Below are 24,488 nucleotides of genomic sequence, written 5' to 3' on the forward strand. Positions count from 1 at the left end.
GAGGAGGAGGAGGAGGAGGAGGGGAAGCCGGGACACAGTCAGCGCCTTGTTCTGCACCCCCTCCCTTCGCCCTGGCTGATGCTGCTGCTGCTGCTGCTGCTGAGGCCGCCCGCACCGCAAGATGCAGGCCAATCAGCGGGCAGAGGCGGGGTCTGTGCCGTCACGCCCTCCCTCTGGGCTCACTGAGAGTTATATCAAGAAATTCAGTTCAGAGAGGAGAGAGAGGAGAGGGAGAAGGCGAAAGGGGCTGAGGAGCGGGGAGAGAGGGCGAGCACGCAAGGTAGCAAAGGAGCGCCTAGATTCTCCGAGGCACGCAGGAGGACCGGTGAGGAATTCCTTTCTCGGGCAGCTGTCACGGAGCGGGAGGGCATCCAGAGAAACCCCATCACAATGCCCCAACTCTGAACCTTCCGACCAGAAGTTAGAGACTTAAGCAGTACTGACGTCGGATGGAAAGGGAATGCGCTCGGCGCTGTGGGGAATACTCCCGAGCTGAAGAAGTGCCTGTGACAGAGACCCGAGGAGCCCAGCTCCGGCGGGCAACACAGAGGAAAATGTGGCGAGAATGACTAACGGCAAATCTGTGAATTTGTTCTCGGGAGTTGCTAATTTGCCAGCCCGAAACAACGCGTTTGACAAGGAGGAAACGTTTTTTTCGCTGCTTCTGATTTCTCCCCTAAACTGGTGCTACCACATGCATGGCTTTCTCTGTGTTGGAACGGATCGTTTGTAACTGCAGCACACCGGGAAAGGGGAAAGGTTGAGCAACTCACGTAAGTGTAAAGTTTCGCATGCACAATGGTGTATTTAGTGTTGAGCTGTGTCCTCTGGGCAGACAAGGCATGTTTGTAATTGGGTAGATGGCTGGGGCAGAGCTCACCCACTCGGTTCTATCTGCATCCCCACCTGCATCACTCTGCCGGAACTAATCGCGGGCATCAGCTACCGTGCAGTCTAATGCAGATAAGACTGGAGCCTAGGAACTGGCCAGTCCTACTCAAGAAGGTAGCTGCCTCCAGCCTTGTCCCCTTGCAAATTGCGGTGAGAGGAGCCTCCAGGCAGAAGGAACCTTATGACATGCATTACTCGGTTGCAGTATTTATGTGTGGTCAATGTTGCTAACATTATAACTGGACATAAGGGTGAAGAAACTGCATTTTCCCCCTTTTAGTCTCAGTTAGAGAAGAAATATACATATATACAGAGATAGCATGCTGTCACTGGAGGTTATTAGCTGCATTTTACTTACATGTCAGCACTCTTCCACTTCCAGGATAAGGAATCCTGGATGATTATATGTTTTTAAAAGTTTGAATGCGCTTCTTAATCCTGATGGGGACAACTGGGCCATATGGAGAACGGAGGGCAAGCTCCAGTAGGAAACGGGAAGTCTTGCTATTGTGCTTTTAGGCAGCGAGGCTGTGTAGTGGCCGGTGGGTCTTGCTTGCGATGCCGCAGCAGCATGTCCGGCTGCTTGTTTCCCAGCCAGACTGTCTTGGAAGGCAGTTGGAGAACTGAGTGGAAGGGCAAAGATAGTCTTTTTAAAGGAAACAGATGACTCCGTGTGGCATGGAAGAAAACACATCACATTTGACATGTGACAAAACAATTAGCACGAACCATGGCTAATCACTCAGGGTTTTCCACTTGTGTCTTTAAAAAAAAAAAGCGCTGATGATGGGGGTGAGGGGTTTAGGGGCCAAGAGGGGACTACAATGGGGGAGGGTCTGGGGGCGGGACGGGACGAGAAGAACAAGGGCACACGTTTTGAATTCAACAGTAGTCTCAAAAACAGTGTGGGCAAATCAAGGTAAAAATAGCAGCTGCCCTTATTTCCAAAGTAGCTAAATTCGTTTGCTCTGGACAAATGCAACAAGCATAGACTATGCAATGTTTTATCCACAGAGTTAACTCACAAACAGAGCCAGAGCAAACTGCCATGTTTACTGGTGTGCAGTGGCAAATGTGGTGTGGTGTTTTGTGACAATGTGTTTGTATTTACTGAAGAATAATACTGTATATGCGATTGTGTTGACAGTGGCGGTCTCCAAATAATCGCTGAGATGTAATGCATCCTCCCGTCCATGCCCACTTCCTCTTGCCATCTGGGCATCATTCCTCAGTGGAGTCCTTTAAACTCTAAAATCGAGCAAAAGGAAAAAAAATACATTATCATGGACCTGAGGGATTTTTACCTGCTGGCTGCTCTGATTGCCTGTTTAAGGCTGGATTCCGCAATAGCTCAAGAACTTATTTACACTATTAGAGAGGAATTGCCTGAAAATGTGCCCATAGGAAACATACCAAAGGATCTGAACATTTCTCACATCAATGCTGCCACAGGGACCAGTGCCAGCCTTGTCTACAGACTGGTTTCAAAAGCTGGGGATGCCCCTTTGGTGAAAGTGTCCAGCAGCACTGGAGAAATTTTCACAACCTCCAATAGAATAGACAGAGAAAAACTGTGTGCTGGAGCTGCGTATGCGGAGGAGAATGAGTGCTTCTTTGAACTTGAGGTGGTGATCCTCCCCAATGACTTTTTCAGGCTGATCAAAATAAAAATTGTTGTCAAGGATACCAATGATAATGCCCCCATGTTTCCATCTCCTGTCATCAATATTTCCATTCCGGAAAACACTTTGATCAACAGCCGCTTTCCAATCCCATCAGCCACCGATCCTGACACAGGCTTCAATGGTGTGCAGCATTATGAATTGTTAAATGGGCAGAGTGTGTTTGGACTGGATATTGTGGAAACTCCAGAGGGAGAGAAGTGGCCGCAATTGATTGTTCAGCAAAACTTGGATAGAGAACAGAAAGATACCTATGTGATGAAAATCAAAGTGGAGGATGGAGGCACTCCACAGAAATCCAGCACAGCCATACTACAGGTCACAGTAAGTGATGTCAACGACAACAGGCCCGTGTTTAAAGAGGGTCAGGTAGAGGTGCATATCCCCGAGAATGCTCCCGTGGGGACTTCTGTCATTCAGCTCCACGCCACTGACGCAGACGTAGGCAGCAATGCTGAAATCCGATATATATTTGGTGCCCAGGTCGCCCCTGCAACCAAAAGACTCTTTGCTTTAAATAATACTACTGGCCTGATTACAGTTCAGAGGTCTTTGGATCGAGAGGAGACGGCCATTCACAAAGTGACAGTGCTGGCTAGTGATGGCAGCTCCACTCCTGCTCGAGCAACAGTGACCATCAATGTCACAGACGTAAATGACAACCCTCCGAACATAGACCTCAGGTACATCATAAGTCCCATCAATGGCACCGTGTATTTATCTGAGAAAGATCCTGTTAATACAAAGATTGCCCTAATCACAGTTTCAGATAAGGACACAGATGTGAATGGCAAAGTGATCTGTTTCATTGAGAGAGAAGTCCCGTTTCATTTGAAGGCTGTGTACGACAACCAGTACTTGTTAGAGACTTCTTCTCTGTTGGACTATGAGGGCACCAAAGAATTCAGCTTTAAAATTGTTGCCTCTGATTCTGGGAAGCCCAGCTTAAATCAGACTGCCTTGGTAAGGGTTAAACTTGAGGATGAAAATGACAACCCACCAATTTTCAGCCAGCCTGTAATTGAGCTGTCAGTTTCTGAAAACAACCGACGTGGGTTATACTTAACAACTATTAGTGCCACGGACGAAGACAGTGGGAAAAACGCAGACATTGTGTATCAGCTTGGACCGAATGCCTCCTTCTTTGATCTGGACCGAAAGACAGGAGTTTTGACAGCCTCCAGAGTCTTTGACAGAGAAGAACAAGAACGATTCATTTTTACAGTCACTGCCAGGGACAATGGGACCCCTCCCCTGCAAAGCCAAGCGGCTGTGATAGTCACTGTTCTGGATGAGAATGACAATAGCCCCAAGTTTACTCATAATCACTTCCAGTTTTTTGTCTCTGAAAATCTGCCAAAGTATAGTACTGTGGGGGTGATCACAGTGACAGATGCAGATGCTGGCGAGAATAAAGCTGTGACTCTTTCCATCCTAAATGACAATGATAATTTCGTGTTGGATCCCTACTCGGGAGTCATAAAGTCCAACGTCTCGTTCGATAGAGAGCAGCAGAGCTCCTACACTTTTGACGTCAAAGCCACTGATGGAGGTCAGCCACCTCGTTCCTCCACTGCGAAAGTGACCATCAATGTCATGGACGTCAATGACAACAGCCCCGTTGTCATTTCCCCACCGTCTAACACCTCTTTCAAGTTGGTGCCGCTTTCAGCCATTCCGGGCTCTGTGGTAGCTGAAGTTTTTGCAGTGGACATTGACACTGGAATGAATGCCGAGCTGAAGTACACTATAGTGAGTGGGAACAACAAAGGCTTATTTCGCATCGATCCGGTCACAGGTAACATTACTCTGGAGGAAAAGCCGGCACCGACTGATGTAGGTTTGCATCGTTTGGTGGTCAACATCAGTGACCTGGGGTACCCTAAGTCGTTGCACACACTTGTGCTTGTATTTCTTTATGTTAACGACACGGCTGGAAATGCCTCCTATATTTACGACTTGATCCGCAGGACTATGGAGACTCCCCTGGACAGGAACATAGGGGATAGTAGCCAGCCCTACCAAAACGAGGACTATCTCACCATCATGATAGCGATCGTTGCAGGTGCCATGGTGGTCATAGTTGTCATCTTCGTCACTGTTCTGGTGCGCTGCCGCCATGCCTCTAGGTTCAAAGCTGCTCAGAGGAGCAAGCAAGGTGCGGAATGGATGTCCCCCAACCAGGAGCACAAGCAAAACAAGAAAAAGAAAAGGAAGAAAAGAAAGTCTCCCAAGAGCTCTCTTCTGAACTTTGTTACTATCGAAGAGTCCAAACCCGATGACGCGGTTCACGAACCTATCAATGGGACCATAAGCCTGCCCGCTGAGCTGGAGGAGCAAAGCATAGGAAGATTTGACTGGGGCCCAGCTCCTCCAACCACCTTCAAGCCCAACAGCCCTGACTTGGCCAAGCATTACAAATCTGCCTCTCCACAGCCTGCTTTCCATCTCAAACCAGACACTCCAGTTTCCGTGAAAAAGCACCATGTGATTCAGGAACTCCCTTTGGACAACACCTTTGTCGGGGGTTGTGACACCCTTTCCAAACGTTCTTCCACTAGTTCAGATCACTTCAGTGCCTCAGAGTGCAGTTCCCAAGGAGGCTTCAAGACAAAGGGCCCCTTACACACCAGACAGGTAAACGAGCACTTTTACTGGTCTATAAGTACTGCATACAAGTGCCCAGCCAACCAGTATTAACGTGCCAATGTGTCTATTGTTTTGTTCTAACTTTGCCATACTTATGGAGAGGGAAAAAAAAAAACTTGACCCCTTTTCAATTCCTTTGGGGCTCAGTCAAGAATTTTTAGAACAGCTTTGAAATTTCTGAGTTCTGAGAATTATTTAACCTCCCAGTTTCCTTCAAATGGCAAAAAGATGAAAAGAGGAAATTATTCCATAATGTCCCAGGATAATGTTTGCTGAAGAAGAAAACCTGTCCTCCTATGCCAAATTCTGCTCCTGGGGTTTCCAAATTGACTGCTTCAAGATTTTCATGTTACCTTTTGATCTAAAAAGTCACCTTCAAATCTCAAGTTATAAGTGACGTTTGAAGGTCTGACTGCAATTACGTTGGAACTATGGTTGCTAAAGGGGTTAATTTTTTTTTTTTTAGTCTCTAAAAGAGATAGTAGAATTTTAAATGTACATCAGCTGTGAAGCACATGATTGTTGAGAGATTGCAACTAAGCCATACAGGAAGTCTTTTGGTTTCAAATTATTTTATTGTACTCTAGCAAATTGGGTGTTTAATGGAAAGATTTTCACTGTCGACAATGGCCAAATACTCTTTCAAAAAGAAAAAAAAAGGAATGCATTCTCTTTGATAGAACTGATTTATCAAGCAAAGAATGAATCCATTGTAAATATTCTCTCATTTTAGTAATGCCTAAGTGATCTGTCATAACTCATTTTAAACTGTGAAATATGCCATATGAAGAGGGATTAAGAGGCTGAGAAACTCATATTTCAACCAAATCCAGAATTAGTTTTTCTTAGGTCTAATAAGTCCTTGTTAATAAAGATTTAAATTCAGCGCTGTCTAATTTATTTCACTGGTGCTTGTCTTCTGCCACGAAATTTGAATGTCGGTGATAGCCTGTAGATGGCACTAGGGTATCATGTGGCTTGTGCTGGCCTGGTGCCAGTCCCGCAGTAGTACAGCAAGGTGGGGTGGAGGGAAGGATCAAACTGGAAGTACAGCCAAAGATACCTTTTTATTTAATGATAGTTGCAATGGAGCAGCTAGTATTTACGTTCACTTGCTTGCTCTTTTGTGATTAGCTCTCTCAATACCAACTTTTTTAGGATTTTGTAATCCAAGTTCTGCCTTGGACTAGATGTCCTTCTGGTGATGTCCCATGTGCAGTTGTTAAAATAGCAGACATGTAGGTTTTCAGAAAACTAACAAAATTCGTTTACAGAAGGCTTGGTAGGCATTGATTAGTCTTTTGATAATGAGTTTTCCTTTTCTGAGGTAGAGTCAGGTATTTCACAAGCTGCACTATTTACTGTGTTGTAATGTCCTTACAGCTTCACTGTTCTGCTTCTAAGAGTAAGTTAAACAATGACTCACACAGAGAATCCCAAAATATTAAGTATAATGCTTATGATCTTGCAAGTAAAGTTTCCGTACCAAGTGTTAAATATCTACAGCATTTTGAAAGTGCATCTGCTTTGCATTTGAAAGCATAGAGGACAGCTCTGAAATCAGTTTGGAAGTTGTAGAGGACACTGTGACAGTGGTAGAAGTTCAGGCTGCAGCTACTGACATTTTCATGTTTATCAGCAGTTTAAAAGAGGATGATGTTGAACATTTGGAAATTTCCCAGTCGTAGTGAATACTTATAAAATCAGTTAAAGTTGTTTAATATGGTAAGAAAAAAATCATTTATAAGCTAAAAGGGTTTTAATTAGGAAATTACTGATGCAAGAATCTTTTTTTTATAATTTACTCTTATTGTGAATGTTCACAATATGCATATTCCGTGATTTGCATAGAATCTTGAAGAAACTATGATTTACTTTTCATGTAAATCCAAAATTTGTTTTCCATATATGTGTACTTTGAGATGTCCCACATTACATTTCTTTTTGTGTAAATGTAATGACTATTAATTTTGGTGTACAGACTCACTTTTTCTAAATTTTCAGTAGCTGAACCTCAATAGAGTGCAGTGATATGAATGTTAAATGCATTTCAGCAAAGTATGGATAAGATCCTTTATTAAGGGTTCATCTTAAAAATGTTTGTATGATGTAATCTTTCAAATAGGTTGCTGACTAATACTCTATCTGGAACTGAAGTGTATTTTAAACATTCCATATGACCACGTGTATCTTTTCAGGTCTCCTGTAGACATTCTATTGCCCAAATATAGTTATAACTCACCATTATGATTAAAAGCCATTGTAAGCCATACCTTTAAGAAGTTTTCATAAAGCAAAAGTGTGGTGTTAAATAACAGCAATATTGAAAGTAAGTTGGGAGGTAGTGGTGATGCACATAGCTTTGTATAGGTTAGGAAAAAGAATCTTGTTTTATGTGAACGAGGGCCATAAATTATATTACCACTCTTTAAAGCTTTGTTTTTTGTAGCAATATTGATATTTGAACATATTCTGGTAAAGCTAAATATTTTTTTAAGAAAGTCCTCAGTCCCTTTACTTCAGTTAGTGGCTTTTATGCAAAATCTGCTCTGAATTGGAAAATCACATGATTTTGGAAAAATAACATTCATGGCTAAAAAGTTTTCAAATAATATATATATATATATATATATATAGTTATATATGATCTGCAAAATTTTGTATTTGTCGAGGTACATGTACCACTAGGAGAAACACACTTGTGTTTTATTTTGCTTATTGATATGTGAGTAAAATACAAGGTTCTCAAACAAAATTGTTGCTAAATTTGAGTAACTTACACTCCATATAAAGAAAACATGCTTGACTTTCACACCACAAGTTTGCTACTGGTAAAGATCTCATTTTGCTTGTCTTCCCCTGCCTGCGCCCTTACTGTTTTTCTCTTGTATTAATTTGCAAAGAATATGTGAAACAATTTAAATCATATTCTCATTTATTCTCTTCTTCAACTTTGCTTTTTTCTGAATATAATAAAATTTTCACAAGTTATTTTTTGCATATTTTTGGAAGCATCCTTGGCATTCAGTTTGAAAATTGGCATTATTTTTCAGTGAAAGATTCTGTGGGGGCATATGTTAATTTAAACAGCCAACTTCATTGTTGTAAGGGTAAGAGGCTGGTAATCTAATTTCAATAGGGCTTTACATGAAAACTGTATTACTGATGTGTAGGTTTCTAAAATACAAGTTTTAAAATTTAGGATATCTCAATATCATTTGGATCATTTCGTGAAACACAAGTTTTGATACCCATCCCAAGTGGTTTAGAATACCGTACCACTGAATTCAGGCCTAACAAGTTCCTAGATAATACTGATGTTAATAATCCAGGGACCACACTCTGAGAATCGTGGCCTTTGCATATTGGAACAAGACAAGTGAGCTCCTTTCTTTTTCGTATTATCATTTCCATAGGACCTAGACTGCGCAGCCCAACTCCCAGCCCATTTATTGACAGTCATTTTATTGTAGCTGGAGGCTTTACAGTAAGCTGTTTATTGCTATTTCCCAAAACAGTTGACAGCATTTGGGGAATTAATTTTCTTGGCCCCAGTGTGCTTTTTTTCTAGAGGTTAGAGTATAGGTGTACTGATGTTGTTAAAGCTAAAAATGTAACCTATTTACATTAGATGTCTTCTTTAAGGGATAAAAACATTCTGTGTGAGTCATACTTCCTTTTAGTTCAGGATAAACCAACCATGTTTAAGTTTGTAAATCAAATATTAATTTTAGAGGTTAAATACCTCAACTTTACAGATCCTTTGTGTATGTATACATTTCTAATTTGCTGATGAATTTCTTAGAAATGTGTATGCATGCTATGTTCATGTGTGCTTTGTATTTTTATAGCATGTAGAGAATTATTTCTGTCCTAAAATATTTAGAGATACCACATTGCATCTAATTTTTAAATTTCACTTTCAAAATAGTTTAAACTTATAAAACAAGAAATTATAAAGTAGTGTAAAGATTTCCCTTACATCCGGCTTTCCCTATTACACCTTACAATAATATAATGCACTTGGGTCCACCTATAAGTTACACCCATCTTTCCCATCAGGTACTTCTCATGTTAGAAGATGCATAGTTATTTTTCATGTCTGAATAATTCTTAGCAGCAGCTACTGAAATGCTATAATGTCGTGTAAAATGTACAAAACAGTTACAGGACTACATTTAGAACAGTTAGAAAGAAAAATGCAATTGTAAATCAAGGGAGCAAACCACTAAAATCCCTAAGATGTTTTCCACAAGTATTTTTCAGAATAGACAGTGGTAATTTCGTGTGGTCGCATGTAGTTAAAAACTGCTTCCCCAAATGCAAATTACTTACAAATGTTATTGGCTGTGATTTTTATTTCATTCTCCTTTCTAAATGCCCTGTGCATATAAGGTCAGTTGAGGACCCAGGATCCCTGGGATATTGATTCACGTGTTCGAAATGGCAATAGGAATGGGAATTCTCTTTAAGCTGGTCTTCCTTTCTCTTTATTTGTGAAACAAATATCGGATTTTATTTCACCTTCATTCTCCTGAGCTTAGGAATTTAAGGCACAGTTTGACATGGATTGCTGATCAACTCAAAGAGAATAAACATGAAATATTGCCACTGTAAAAGCATAGACATATCTGCTAATTCCTGTACATTTTGCACATGGGAACCATAATTGCTGTAGTTAAAATTTTCCTTTATATTTTTCCAAATTTTGCAGCCATCTTCTAGAAATAATGTACTCACATCCTCTTTAGATGGAAATGACACAACATCTACCATGACAGAACAGGCATTAACATTAAAATTACTTTGCAAAAACTGTACCTGTTTTTGGCATAGTCACTGAGTGACATGCTGAGCTTTTATGGTGTACGCATAATCTATTTAAATAATTTCCACAATCATTTACCTATTCGGAGTAGCAAGGATGTTCAACTCAATATATAAAATATTAAAATGAGATGGCGATTCAATATAAAATCTCAAACTTGAAATAATTTTCCTAATCAAGGTGAATTTATGGTTCATTTGGCAATGATTATCATTTTGTTATAGTTAAAATAATTTACAAATTAGAGTCAAAATATTGGGTCAGGCAAATCCATTGTTTTTCTTACATGTAGCATTGCTATATGAAAGTGATTTATTTAAATGATTTTCTTTTAATGCCTGCTAACAAAATTATTTTGCGATTTTGGTTTTTTTAGTTTCTAATATTTTTTTTTTTGATCTGGGGGAATTCAGAAATTCATCAGATGAAAATGAGTAGTGGTGATGTTGGTTCAGCTGTACAAGTACAGATGTTTACAGAGGTTTGGGAGCCAAGCGAAATCTCTATTTTGTTTATTAGCTTTTCTGATATTATCAGTTTGCCATTGATATGAATGATTGCTTGGTATATTCTTAAAGACAAAATTGTGAGTCCAGCGGATTGTGTATTACCTCATCTTAAAATCCTTGGGTTCATCTTTCTCTGATGATTTTTTTGACATTTTAATTGATAAAGATCCTTTATTATTGAAATTTTAGATTAATGTTTTGCTATTATTAGCACATCAGAAAAACTAGGGTTGAATATGGCTAAAATTATTTAATGTTGATATTTAAAATCTGTTTTTCTAGATGGTCAATTTAATATGTAGTAATTTTCCAGATTTTGTTACAATTTAAAACCTAAAAAATATCAGACTTGTTTAGATATGACTGATGAAAGTGCATATATTTGTGAGAACTTTGGAAATACAAGGAGATGCTTACGTGTAATCTTTGAAAGAGACATACAGCCAAACTTTGTTAGGTAAGATTATTGTCAATGTCTATGGCTTTTTAATAATCAGCACTCCCTAAATCGCATCAGACTACAGAAATAAGTACAGATGTATAAATATGGGCTCTCAAATATACTAGATTATGCTCCTGTGTTTAAGATTCCATTGCTGGTTATTTCAGAAGTGTTGAGTTTGTCAAGCATCTCATTTGGAAAAGAACACATGCTTTTGGCTTTTGTTTTTTGCAAACGTTTTGGGCTGTCATCAGAAGCATAGAATTAGAAACATACATTGCTGTGACTGACACTTAGCTTTTGATTTGTGTTCTCTTCCACGTAAGCCAAAATTCACTAAAATTCAAAATTCCTAAATAAATTGAACAAATGTCCTTCCTTGACGCTAGAGTGATGATGAAAACTATCCAAATTTCCTTCGCTGATATCTTGGTCTATAGACATTTTCTCTTCTGTAAATCGAAACAGTTACAGAATCCTTAGAATTTCCTAAGCCATCATATATAACTTTAAGAAAATTAAAACTGGAATTAATTTATTATGCATCTACTTTTATGTATTTATTATTTAAATGGCATGGGGAAATATATGTTCCATTGATCTTGAACGGTGTGACTGATTATAGTGCCATATGCATATATCACACTGAAAATGTTGGAGTCGGGACCACCTGTGCAGATAAATGGCGAAGATACTAACACCTGCAAGATTGTTGAGACAAATTTGGTCAACTCTTTCTAGATGTTTTGTGTGCTTATTCCAGAATTCATTGAGAGGATGTATGAAATAATCTGTTCTTGAAATTATCTCTTCATAGCTTTACCACTTATTTGGGATATGGATTTTAATTATGTGGGCTGTAGGACAGAGTGGAAATACAATTGGCTTATTTTTGTAAATAACCTTAATTTCATTCCACAATTTGGAATTCCTTCATTCTTCAACAATTTGGCTTTTTAACTGAACCCTGTCTACATTCTCACATTACACTGCTTTGTTAATATCCAGTCTCCAGGCTGCTTCCAGTCTGTTAGTAGTTGATTAGGAACTATTCTAATCCCTTTCAGGGTATTGAGGAACTAATGGATTGCAGAGTATTTGGGTCTTTAAACTTCTATTATAAATGGTATAAAGAACTGTCATTGAGCTGATATTTGCATACATCTCTCCCAGTGCTAGTAACTCTGCCTTCTTTTTTTGTTCCCCTAATCTTCAGCTTTCATTTGGAGAATATTTATTTTACTCAGAAATAAGCATGCTAGTGAGAAATTTGAGATTCACCTCCAAATGAATGCCATCACAGACAGGGAAGCTCTGGCACATTTTGTAGATCTGTATGAACACAGTGAACCCTTCATAAGCTCTTAGATTGCAGGAAATCAGTGCTGAAAATCAAGTGGGGTTTTAAAGATTTGCAAAGTAGAGAGCTTTGTATAATGCTGGTATTGCAGGTGTCTATTAAATATGAAGTAAAGGCTTTGTAATACAACTAGCTAACACATTTCCCTCCACATTAGTGTGATTTACAGCGTAAAGAATTAGTCTTGCCTATTTTTCAAAGTACAGAAACACTCGATGTGTCTAAAGGAATACAAATATCAAATATATGAGAATAGAAAGATTTACATGCAGATAAGTCCAATTACTCAAGATAATTAGCCGACACAGACTGTGCTTACCTTTACCTCTCCTGAGAGGAAAATCAGTATGTGTGAATTCTCCTTTAAACATGAATCAGATTAAAACCCTAGGAATCTGTAAGACTATATAGCATTGCCATAATGACATGTGCTAAATATGAAGTAGATACCCTCATCCTCTTAGGAATTCCTACTGAGTCCTTTCTCAAACTGTATTTTTTTGAATTTGTTTTTGCTTCATTTGTAAATATTTTTGCATTTGTAGCATAGCATTTCATTCTAGACACACATGAGTTTCAATACATTTACTTTCATGCCAATATTCAGTAAAACATCTTGCAAGTCTCTGATGTGTAATTTTTTTTCACTAGCACAGTTAGATATAAATTGATAGAAATAGCCATGCATACTTTCCAATGATTTTGAAAATCTGATATTTTCGTCTACCAAATAAAGTATATAACCCATGCATAGTCCACAGTAGGCATAGTGGTTAGCTGAGAGTCATCCTAGCGACTAAATCTGAAAGCAAAATCGTTTTTGTACCAGACAATAGCAACCACGATTCAGGGAATTAGATATTTCTTCTCATTAAACCAACTCCAATAAGGAGAAAAATAGAAACACTGAGGGATTTATGAAATATGGCCATATATTTTATAGGAAGAAAATGTCTTTTGCTGATAGCTTTTTAGTAGATTTCTTCTGGGAGAAAAAAAAGTATTGGTACTTGTTTGGATTCGAAGGATGCCACCAATCTGTGACTCTGTGTGATAGCAGCTGCATGCTGAGGACTTTCAAATACACAGCTACGTAGGATTCTGCAGGAAACTTTGCAGAAGGTGCAAGTGACAAATGGAGACAAAATAGAGTGAGTTTTGAGTTGTGAGTTGATGCCCTCCTGTGTCATATATTCATGTCATTGAACCGATTTTCACATTGGAAGTCGAGAAGCACAATAGTCCTTCCTCTGTGTGTCAGCTGCGAACACACCTGCACTGACAACTTCTCTCTATTCCTTTTCTTGTTGTTCACCAGGCAGAGGTTATTTGTTTCAGTTCCTTAGCATGCATCCTGTTATTCAGTTTCTTGAAAGGTTTTAAAGCAATGCAAATTTATTTCTACCTGTTTCCTACCACATATATACATATTGCCAGAAATTACATATGTATATGGCAGGATTTATATTATATTTAGTTGTCTTTTAGTTCTCTCAAAACTGAAATAAAAAGTACACAATAGCATATTAAAATACAGATACAATCTTTAGAATATATCAGTTTGTCATGTGCTGATTTTCATTCTTGGTCTTGACAGCAAGATATTTTGCCAAGCAGTGCCAGCAAAATATGTTGAATTCATTGATTGATTTTTAAACATGGCAATAATTAAGCAAAACTATCCTGACACCCAAAGTCTCTATTTTAGACAATTAAATTTTGTGTTAGCTGAGGATTACTGACTTCTGGATAATGCTGGGAGCAAGACTCCTCAGGGTTTAAACTATTCCTGTGGGTCCATCTGTTATTGGCAGGACTGCGTCTGCTCCCCAGCTGATGCAGTGTCAAACTCAAGTGAATATTCAGAAATATTCAAAACATGGTCCTGGTTCTGAAGATCTAACAGTCTCAAGGGAAAATGAGTAAAAACAAATGCTGGTATATTGTTCCTTAAAATATAATAATTAAGAAGAACGGAAGGAAGTATCTCAAAGGAAGAGATTGTCTCTCCTTTCTTTTTTTCTTTCTTTCTGTCTTTTTTTTTTCTTTTTGCATTTCCAAAACTGAACCAAAAGTAGAGCAGAAAAGATTGAACCAAAGTAGAGAGCCTATGTTTGAGATATAGGCTGATACTGTGAATGTACTTTCTGTTTGTATAATGCTTCCACTGATTTTAATCTCTGATAACTGTGTAAAGAGATGATCATTCTCATTAGCCAAATACTTTTCTATCACTTACTGCTGTATGTAGCTTGAATTTTTTGTGTGCCCATCATCCAGAGTTTTTTTTTCACATTATCAAATGCTGAGTAAGTAAAGGATGAACTGAGTACACAATGTCTGATCCCTTCTCTTCCAAACCTCCTCTCTCAAACTATTACTTAACTGAATACTTAAGAGTGGTTACTTCTAAGCATAATGATCAATAGATAAACTTTATTATATGTTTGATAGTAACACATGTCTTAGGCAAAAAAAATCACATTAAAGTTTCCTTAATAGACTTCTGAGCCAATCAGACAGTACTCGAGAATCAAGTATAAATTCTTTACAAAGCAAAATACAAATTGAGTAGCATCTAGCCACTATGCTATTTCTCAGTGAACTTTGTGTCTAATAGAACTCTTGAATGTGAGCCTTTGAGATTCACCTTCTTGAATGAAACTTCTCGGGGAAATAATGAGAAATAATTCAGGATTTTAAGTAAGAAATATGCCTTAGTAAATGTCTATTAAAAATTGTGACATGGGACACATCATTGAAATAAATCAATCCTGTTTTCCTTTTTCTGTAAAATGCATGTAATCACACCTAATTCATCAGTTTGTCCTGAAATTATGTAACAGATACATGCAAAATTAACCCGATGCTGAAAAGCAAGAAAACCTGTTTTCCCACCCCTTTGCTCAAAGGTTTCACCTTGAAAGTGGCAAATCAATTTTAGTGACTTAAAAAAACAGAGTTTTTGGTACATCATTTATGTAAGTAGATGGGTGATGGTTGTTCTTTAGTTATTGTTCAGCAATCTGGGAGTTCTAAAAAGTTGATCTATGTGATAGAATATTCCAGATACTGTATTTTATCTGTTTTAATCTCTTTCACATCTATATGCCTGCTTCACATGTCGTTTTGAGTAGTTTTATTTTTTCCTTTGCCACTCTTGCTTTAAAATGCACCTGTTTTCTTTAGTATTTGTGCGATTGTCTTCCCTGACGATTATCCCTGTAAGTTCTAGCTGTGTTAGAGAAGGACTGAATTCCACTATCAGCACTTAACATGGTCTTTTGGAATCTATTGCTCTTCTAATTGTTACATAGACCAGAAATCTTCCCCGCTGTGTTGAAGGCATCCACACCCTGAGTGTATGGGTTCTATTTCTAGAACTCACTGTATTTATGCCAGAAGTTTAATAACCAACATTTTTTTTCCGTTGTTTGTTATGTTTAGTTAAGTTTGAGATATCTGAATATGCAAGTTTGTAATGTATGAACATGTAACCAATATAACATAAATCCAGCAAATAAAAATATAATATAGTATGATGGCACCAGCAAACTTAATATCCTGGGCTTAGCATCAATTCTTTTCATTGGAATAGTTGAAATCAAGATGAAGTTGCTGGTTTGGACTTAGAGAGCATATTTTAGTCAGAATTTGTTATTAGTTCACTTTATCAATTAGTAAGTTGATATAGTTAGTTGTCAGTCAGTCTCACAGTAGCTTGGAAGTTAGAAATGAATTTCCATTTTCTCATTGACCTTCTAAGCCGAAATCAATTGTTTTTATGTACGCCTGCCTGCTTTAGCTCTAGTTGTATAAAGCACAATACCTCAGTGAGACAAAGGGACTTTAAAGGAATCACATCAAACATACAACAGAAGCACTCCTTGCTAAAGTTTATAAGACATGGCAAAATGATTTCATCTTGGCTATTTTCCTTGTTTTACATTTCTATAGCACTGGAATACTGAAAAGTCCAGATACATGCTTTGCATTTTATCTTGGATACAAGATGTAGTAGATTTGTTGTGAGGCTGTGGTATCATGTCACCTAGTGTATATTCAATCAGTTCTGCTTAATGCCACTGTAGGAGCAAACATGGAGATAATCAGATGAAATGCCAATGCACAGCAAAGTTTATATTATTAAAAAAGTCAGGCTTTCCAGTTTTAGATTTAGTGTTATATTTGAAACATTAATATGTTCATGGTCTCAAATACATGTACATTTATGCTATTTAAGCCACTACATACAGCTATATATTTTATCTAAGATGATGACCATATTATGTTACCCACATCAGTGATACATTTTGTCAGCTCACACAGTGCAGAATTGATTATCTCAGGAAGTATATGTAAACCAATATTTAATTAATGACCAAATACCTATGGAAAGAATATTGCTTACACTGTATCTCTAACATCTTCTTTTACATTGGGTCCAATTTTTTTTTTTTTTTGGAGTCAAAAGGATGTTTTGTGCCAGCTGAGCACATGTCTAATTTGGATGCAACTATTATAAATGGACTTATCTAAGTTTTTTTAAGATGTAATTTTGAAAAGTCAGATATACAGAGAGAAGGGGAGACAGAGAGGATGATCTTCCTTCTAATGGTTCATTCCCCAAATGACCACAGTGACAGGAACCGAGCTGATACAAAGCCAGGATGCAGGAGCTTATTCTAGGTTTCCCATGTTGGTGCAGGATCCCGAGGCTTTGAGCTTCTCCAGGCCACAGGCAGAAAGTTGGGTGGGAAGTGGGGCTGCTGGGATTAGAATCAGCGCCGACAGGAGATCCAGGCACGCATAGGGCGAGGACTCTAGCTGCTAGGCTACCACACCGGGCCCAACATATCACCAGACTGATGAGCCATGCTCTAGTTTACTTAATGGGCAACAAAATGCATTTCCAGACAGTTATGATTTTGGCAAGTCCGTGCTCCTATGAATATTTATTGCAATATTTTAAGGAACGAATGCAATGTTATAGACATTGAAAGCAGCAACCTTTATCATATAGATTACTGTCTTAAGTTGAGACACAGTCTGATCATTTTCCTTCACTTTATGATCAAAAGGCATCATAACTGGACTTATACTTTAGGCCAGATAGATGACATTATTTTAACCCAATCATTTCTGAAATGCCAATTTACATATGAATGAATCATTACATAAAGAAAATATTCTCAAAATTTGGTATCATATTTGAGCAAACATTTGGTTTTTAAAATAATCAATGCAAGTTCATAATGTCCCACCTGCACATTCTTATGCAAAAATATTTTAAAAAAAACCAATCTTCACTATCAGGAGATTTTCTAATTGCATTTAGACTTCCATGCTAATCATCAAGCTGATGTCAAGCACTGAAGAACTTTCCACCTGTTCTCTGCATCCTTAGGTATCTATGACCAAATAACTAAGCCACATTGACCACAAAACTTAAACTTCCTAAAATATGTACACCTCAGGAATAAAGTGGAAATAGCTATTTTAATTATGAATATTAATTAAAACATTGGTGATTGTTTTGCATGTTTGATGTATTGGCATGCCCAATCTTAAATACATATAGCTCTTTTTCCAACTATTTGAAAATGTGGACAATCTGCTAAACTGATTTGGAACCAAGCAATAGGATAGATTAAGCTTAATAGGACAGAGAAAGAAAATTTAGAAGTCTGACATAAAAATCACAAGCATCTTTCCTTGTCTGTATATAGTTTTAGAAAAAAGACACTCTGCCATTAGCGATCTCTTAAATTGGTTTTTTAATGTACAGCAAATTTCTTGCTTAATATTATTTTGTAAAAGAGTCTCTATACTTCAGTACAAAAGAAATTGAAGCAGTAGTAGCTACTAAGATCAATACTTAGATATTTCCTATCCCTAAAACATTAATATACATTGTTTTTCTCATTTGAGACTACAATGCTGTCTATTTAACCCTGTTTATGCATTCCTAAATTTTAACTTGGCACTTGAAAGTTCTGTTTTCTCATCAGAAAATTAGATAATTGGGATCAGCCACTCCTCCATTTCTATTATTAAAAATTGAGCTACAGCTTGTGTTAATGACTTAGTGAAATATCACTGTTTGGCAAATTTCCTCTAGACACTCAACATCTTGCTTCTTTTTGTCATATGTGATATTTGTTCAAACAATGCAAATCAATCTTTATTTGAAAATAAACACTTGCAAAATAATCACATGGTTTACTCTCCCCCAACAGTAAACTCAATGCAATATCCTTATTGTTTCTATAACTAATGTCTGTCCTGCATTCATGTGGTAAGAGAGAATCTTCTTTATCTAGGTTGACGTCCTTGTCTAATTTCCTCCTTTGAACTAGAAAATTCACTTCTCAATTCTAAGTCAAGAATCCCAAATCATAGCTATAAAAATGTCAAGCAGTACTGGATTATCAGTACTGGATGATTATCTGATTGAATGATTTCATATAAATTTTTAGCTTGTGGAGAGCTCCCTGACCCGCAGAGAAAAACTCTTCACACACACCATGTCCTTTTCGTGGTGCTTCTCTATTATCCTCCATCTCCTCCCTCCTCTCGTTCTGCACAAACTTTACAATATATACATTTCACCATCCAATCAATGGTAAGGTCAATACAGCACGCGTAATGCACACCAATCATAACGCAGAGTACTAACCCTGCACGCAGCGAACATGCACCAGAGGCCAATCAGGATGAAGTTCCGAATTCTGCAAGGCCTCTTCCTTATGACCCTGGCATACAGCCAAGGCATCATCTAGGGCTGAGCAGCAGAAGCTCCCAACGGTAGCTGTCATGTTTTTGTAACTAATACGACTCCTCTTAGTTTGAAGGTTGTTTTTTTTGTTTTTCTTTCCTGTTGTAAGGAATTAAGATGAGTTCAGTGTTTCATTATTCCTGATTGCAGGAAAGTTGAACATAGTTTTGCGATAGTGTATGAATAATAACTATCAAACAAAAGTGATTTGATTGATATTAGTTCCAGAAAAACTTTCAGAAAAACAAATTAAAGCAAATAATTCCCATTGATCTTATAGACAGCCTGCTCATTCAAAGGCAAAATAAAGTTAAATTATACAAATAAGCTGAATAATCAAAATTACAATTCACTGCTTAAGGAAACCAAATTTAAGATTGATAGGTCTACATGGCAAATTAGTTTAAATAGCCCCCACATAAACCATCTCAACATGAAACAATGTTTGACATTTGGTTACATGGCCATAATTTTTTTTTAAAAAAGTACTGAAATTCTCCCAGGTTGTCTTCCAAACATTGCCAAGACATGACCCTGAAAAATAGCCCAGGAATGATTTTTCCTGTGACATCTCAGTGATGGTAGCATCTCAAAGTTGATTTTTTTCACTACTTCACTGTGTTCTTCTGTCGTTTGAAAACCCAATACTTGTGGTGACTGTAGAGGCTGTTCAAACGTAACTGCATGTGTTCAAGAGCTCCATTGCAAGTGTGAGAAGTTGATAAAAAATGAGGCCTGTGTATCCAGGAATGCACATTTTTTTTGCCTGCATTAACATTTTTATTACAATAAGAAGCCACTTTTAAAATATTTAATATGTTGAAAGTTCAACTACAAATATTCCTTCCTTGAGCTATTGTTTGAAGAGAAGTTGAAAACCAGATATGGAGGTGAAACAATTATTCTTTTTATGTGCGAGTCCTTTGATTCCCTCCATAAATAAATAAATAAATAAATAAGATGCAGATGGGGGCATTATGAGCAATGGCCTAGTTGCAGATCTTTGGTTCTAATAAGATATTTTTTGACTATCAGTGAAAAATTTAAAACTTCAATGTTATCCAATATATTATTTTAGTGTTCCATTAATAAAAATGTTGAAAGCTTATGCATATTGAGAAGTAGGAAAAATACCCAAAACTCAGGTCATCCAAAGTGTCACTTCATGTACAATTTCAAGAACATTAGTTTAGAAATTGCAAAAAGTGTGTTCTCATCTGTAGTGTTGAACTTAAACACGAAATCAGAGATGTGGCATGTCAGTATAATACATAGTGTCATTAAACATGATTTTACCAAATAGACAGGTTTTGTATTTTTATCCATTTTCTTTTTTTAGGCATAGTCCTGCAACCACGCACATAAAAAGCCTGTGATCTGGTGTAACACCTTAGTAGTCACAGTTCACGTTGTTGTTATTGTTACAATCAACCGTGACCAACAGCAAATGCACTTCATTTTTTTCTTTCCATGCAACATTTTTGGTTATTTTTGTTGACAAGAAAGTTATTTTTATTAGTAAAGCAAAAATGAGAGAAAGTTCTTTGTAGTACAAAATGCTTTAATCAGTGACTGTGTCAATCTGATTGCTTCTTTATCATAATGCTGTAAATTTTTTGTCAAAACCATCTAGTTGCTATGGAGACTTCTCTTTCTCTGTCTCTTTCTCTCTCTCTCTCTCTCTCTCTCTCTCACACACACACACACACACACACACGCGCACGCACACACACACAAACTGACCAATAACACTGACATTAAATGATGTAAATATATTCTTGGAGAATAATCAAATGAATCTTTCGACATAATATGCTTTCTAAACACACATTTCATGAATATACATAATCATTTAATTTTACAGAAAACAAAAGCATACAAACATTAAAGCAACATTTTAAATGTTATAACATTACTAGTGACAACAAATTATCAAGATTATAAAAGTGCTATAAAACAAAAAATGGATTTGTGTCAAATGAATGCCTCAGCATTTTTGCATACAAACCACATTAGCAATATGGGGCAGTAGTTGACTAAATGAAATATCAGTACTCTGACAACATGAGCAGCTGCTGGACAAGATTTAGGACTAGGAATGTTCGTGGAAACTTGTGAGAGCAAGCCATTCTGGAGAAAATAGAACAAATTGCAGTCACTTGATTAATCACATTAGGTCTCTACTGTAGAAGTATGTAAAAAGCTGAAAATGTGCTTCAAGTTCACCTCCAATCAAATTTGTGATATTCTTGCCTGTAAGCCTATAAAAATGAACTAATTTTTGTAATCCAGGATGAAGATAAAGATTTGCTGAGATACATGAAGTACAGCTTTGCTTATTGAATGAAGCAGAGGAAATCAAGTCTTGAATTAACCGTCAATTTTTTGTACATTGCATGTAGTGCATACAGATCATTGCATCACATTCCTAAATGCTGTTCTGATTTGGAACCCAAATTCTATCAAATTCCTAGAGCATAAAAACATTACGCTTATTTAAAAAGACAAGTGGATTGAGTACCTCAATGCTAGTGAAAAAACTCAGCTTGTTCTCAAACCTAGATTTGAGAGATATTTTAATGCAGGAGCTCATTACTGATAATCAATAAACTTTAATAGGAAAAACATCTCAATTATCCTAATTAAAGAACAATATTGAGCAATATTGACTGAATGCAGATTTTTGGTTAGGCAATAAGAATTTGAGAAAAGCACATATGCATATCTACCATTGATGTGACAAAATTAAATTCACCTCATTTTTGATGATCTAGAATGGCAATGTATCCTTTGTTTAAGTTACTAAAGTAAGGTATTAGAAAAATGTAATCAAGGTATCTTACCTTAATGAGATACAAAACATATAGAGTTTACTTTGAAATCAGTGATGTATACAAAGACAGATATCAATCTGTGGTGAGGACATAAAGAACAGGTTTTTTCTTTGCCTTCGTCATGTTTTAAATTTTTGTTTTTTCAAATGACACCCCTTTTGATGCAGCTCATGTTTAATTAGACCAAACATAACAGCAGGCACTTTAGTCTTAATTTAACAGATTTCCATGAAACGGTGCCAATTTTGGTTTCACTATAAATTACAGTTTTCTGATTGGCTTCTCGGTTGGGATTTGGAAATCAAACTCTTTCGTGCGATGACATGAACGCTGTGGCCTGATATGCTATGATGTTTTAACATTTTCTGTTTGTTAAAACATAACTGAGTCCTCTTTTATCTAGGAATTGAATGTTCAAGCCTTTGTATAAAACTGGATTAATTTTGTATTAACAAGGATGTAGGTGATAATTTGAGCTGACAATACACTGTTGGTTATAACTGTGATAGACCAGTAGATTCAATCCGAATGGAAGTTACAAGTGCCAGATTAAATAATCTCGAAATTAAAGATGTCTTCCTTGAGGAGAGCAAGCTTTCCAACAGATGCTTTGTTTTCTACTTCTACAATTATAGATGAATATACATCAATTCTAGATATCCAAGGACTGGTGTGAGAGGAAGAGTAGAAATGGAATAGGTGGCAGAAGTGGAGTGAGTGTTCTTTAATGATCTTCCTGCAGTGATGACGTACACAGAGTTAAAGGTGCAAGAGCCCCCCAGCTTTGTTGTTCAAGAATGTAAATTCACAGAAAGAAATAGAAAGCCATATGTAACTAAGGCCAGTATTGTTTTCTAAGAAAACATGGTTTTCATTTTCACATCTATTAGGGATTACTTATACTGAGTTACCCAATTCTGAGTTGAGTATTAGGTTTTATCTATTTCATTACAACCATTTAATTTCTTAAAAGCATTTAGAGAAACCTTATGCTTTGTCTACTACCACAGTAAGAAAATTTGATTACTATAAAATGAGCATATAAATAATAAAACCCATATATAATCATGTAATTTATATTCTTGAAAATATTTACAACTTACTGAAATTTTAATAAAAATGTTATAGCTTCAATATGTTGAAGGCTTCCTTAACTTCAACTTTTAAAAATTTTTTCCTACCATAAAGTCTGTCTAAGCATATGTAGAACTATGAAAATATTTTCTAGTGAGGCTGTGTATTTCTTTTAAGTTACCTGAAGATTTTAAACTATTTTCAATGAAAGGTTATTTTCCCAGCCAGTGTCCTTTAATAAAATTAGTGGTCTTGAACTTTAATTTGGCAAGCTCTTTCTGATGGGAGGACTTGCCTTCTGGTTTTTGACAAAGTTGGCTTTTTAACATGTCTACTCGCTAGAAGATGTTTATTTTACTTAACTGCCTGTATTCTGTTTTTAACTACAAAATATATTTCAATGTTGTACAAGAATAGCAAAAGTAAACCACAATTGTACTTAAATTATTTATTTATTTGGGTTTCACCTTTATAGACTCAGTTCACTTAACAATGACATTCAAGTAATTCACAATATTTTTAGAAAAGCATCTCTTTTCTTTTGAAATAGTAACTAAAACCAAGAGAATCAAGATATGCCCAACTTAAGATGATCATGTAGGAAACAAAGACGGGTACAAATCAGTCAATCAAGCTATAAATGAGGTTATAATAAATGAATCTTTTTCAAAGAACTCTGGGATCTATTAACATAGTGTTGGATTTCCAGATGCAGGTAAAATTTAATGATTATCTTCAAAATTTCAGTAAATGTGCTAATCAACCCAGCTGTATTTCAGCTTGTGAAAAATATTTTAAGTTGTTATTCAGTTCCTAACATTAAATGAAAGCGGTAAAAAGATTGGTCTGTCTTAACATCAATGTGTACATATTTTATAGTTAAGCAAATCATTGCTTTGTTACTGCTAGAATCTTAAAGCAAAGTATTGAGGACTTGCTTTACTAAACATTGTTCATTTAACGGAACAAGAAATAAAACACTTTGTTAGTCACACATTAATGAAATTATAACTAATGTTTTTATTGCCCAGCAAACATACCTGCACACATGCATGCACACACATACTGGAAAACCCTAATGCAAATATGGGCAAAGGTGTACTCCATACTTGTAAGTCAGTACATTTCTTCTCATAAACCAAACATTAATAATTTTGTTGGCATTTCTACATGACTGTATAGTAAGTCACCATGATAAGGAAGGCAAAATCCAAGTTTTAAAGGATTATGTCTATCAATGGTCTGTAGCTTTTGTATGCTCTAACTAGCCTCCCTAAGATCAATTCATTTCTCATGTGTTTGCTTTTGTTTCCAACCAATGAAAGAGAACTTGAAATTGACGGAGTGCTGATGAAATAGTCAATAATTGGTACTAGGAAGTCAAGGAGAATTTAACTAGCATTGTTTGGTGCTTTAGATATAATGATATGATTGTATGCTA

The 24,488-nt window shown here is 36.7% G+C and overlaps 1 protein-coding gene across 5 annotated transcripts in view; it reads left to right on the forward strand.

The window, feature by feature from the left end:
• The first annotated feature begins 205 nt into the window (after nt 1-205).
• The window catches only part of PCDH9 (protocadherin 9), a 797,306-nt gene continuing 773,023 nt past the window's right edge, over nt 206-24,488 (forward strand). For 4 of the 5 annotated variants that reach the window (XM_040991309.1, XM_040991311.1, XM_040991310.1 and 1 more), the window contains exons 1-2: nt 206-773; nt 2,039-5,210. In XM_040991309.1, coding sequence (XP_040847243.1) covers nt 2,085-5,210 — 3,126 coding nt within the window. In that variant the 5' untranslated portion in view covers nt 206-773; nt 2,039-2,084. The remainder of the gene's footprint in view (nt 774-2,038; nt 5,211-24,488) is intronic. The other variant, XM_040991313.1, reaches the window with a different exon arrangement.

Source organism: Ochotona curzoniae, unplaced genomic scaffold (genome assembly GCF_017591425.1).
Source record: "Ochotona curzoniae isolate NIBS_2020 unplaced genomic scaffold, NIBS_Ocur_1.0 contig_64, whole genome shotgun sequence".
NCBI lineage: Eukaryota > Metazoa > Chordata > Mammalia > Lagomorpha > Ochotonidae > Ochotona > Ochotona curzoniae.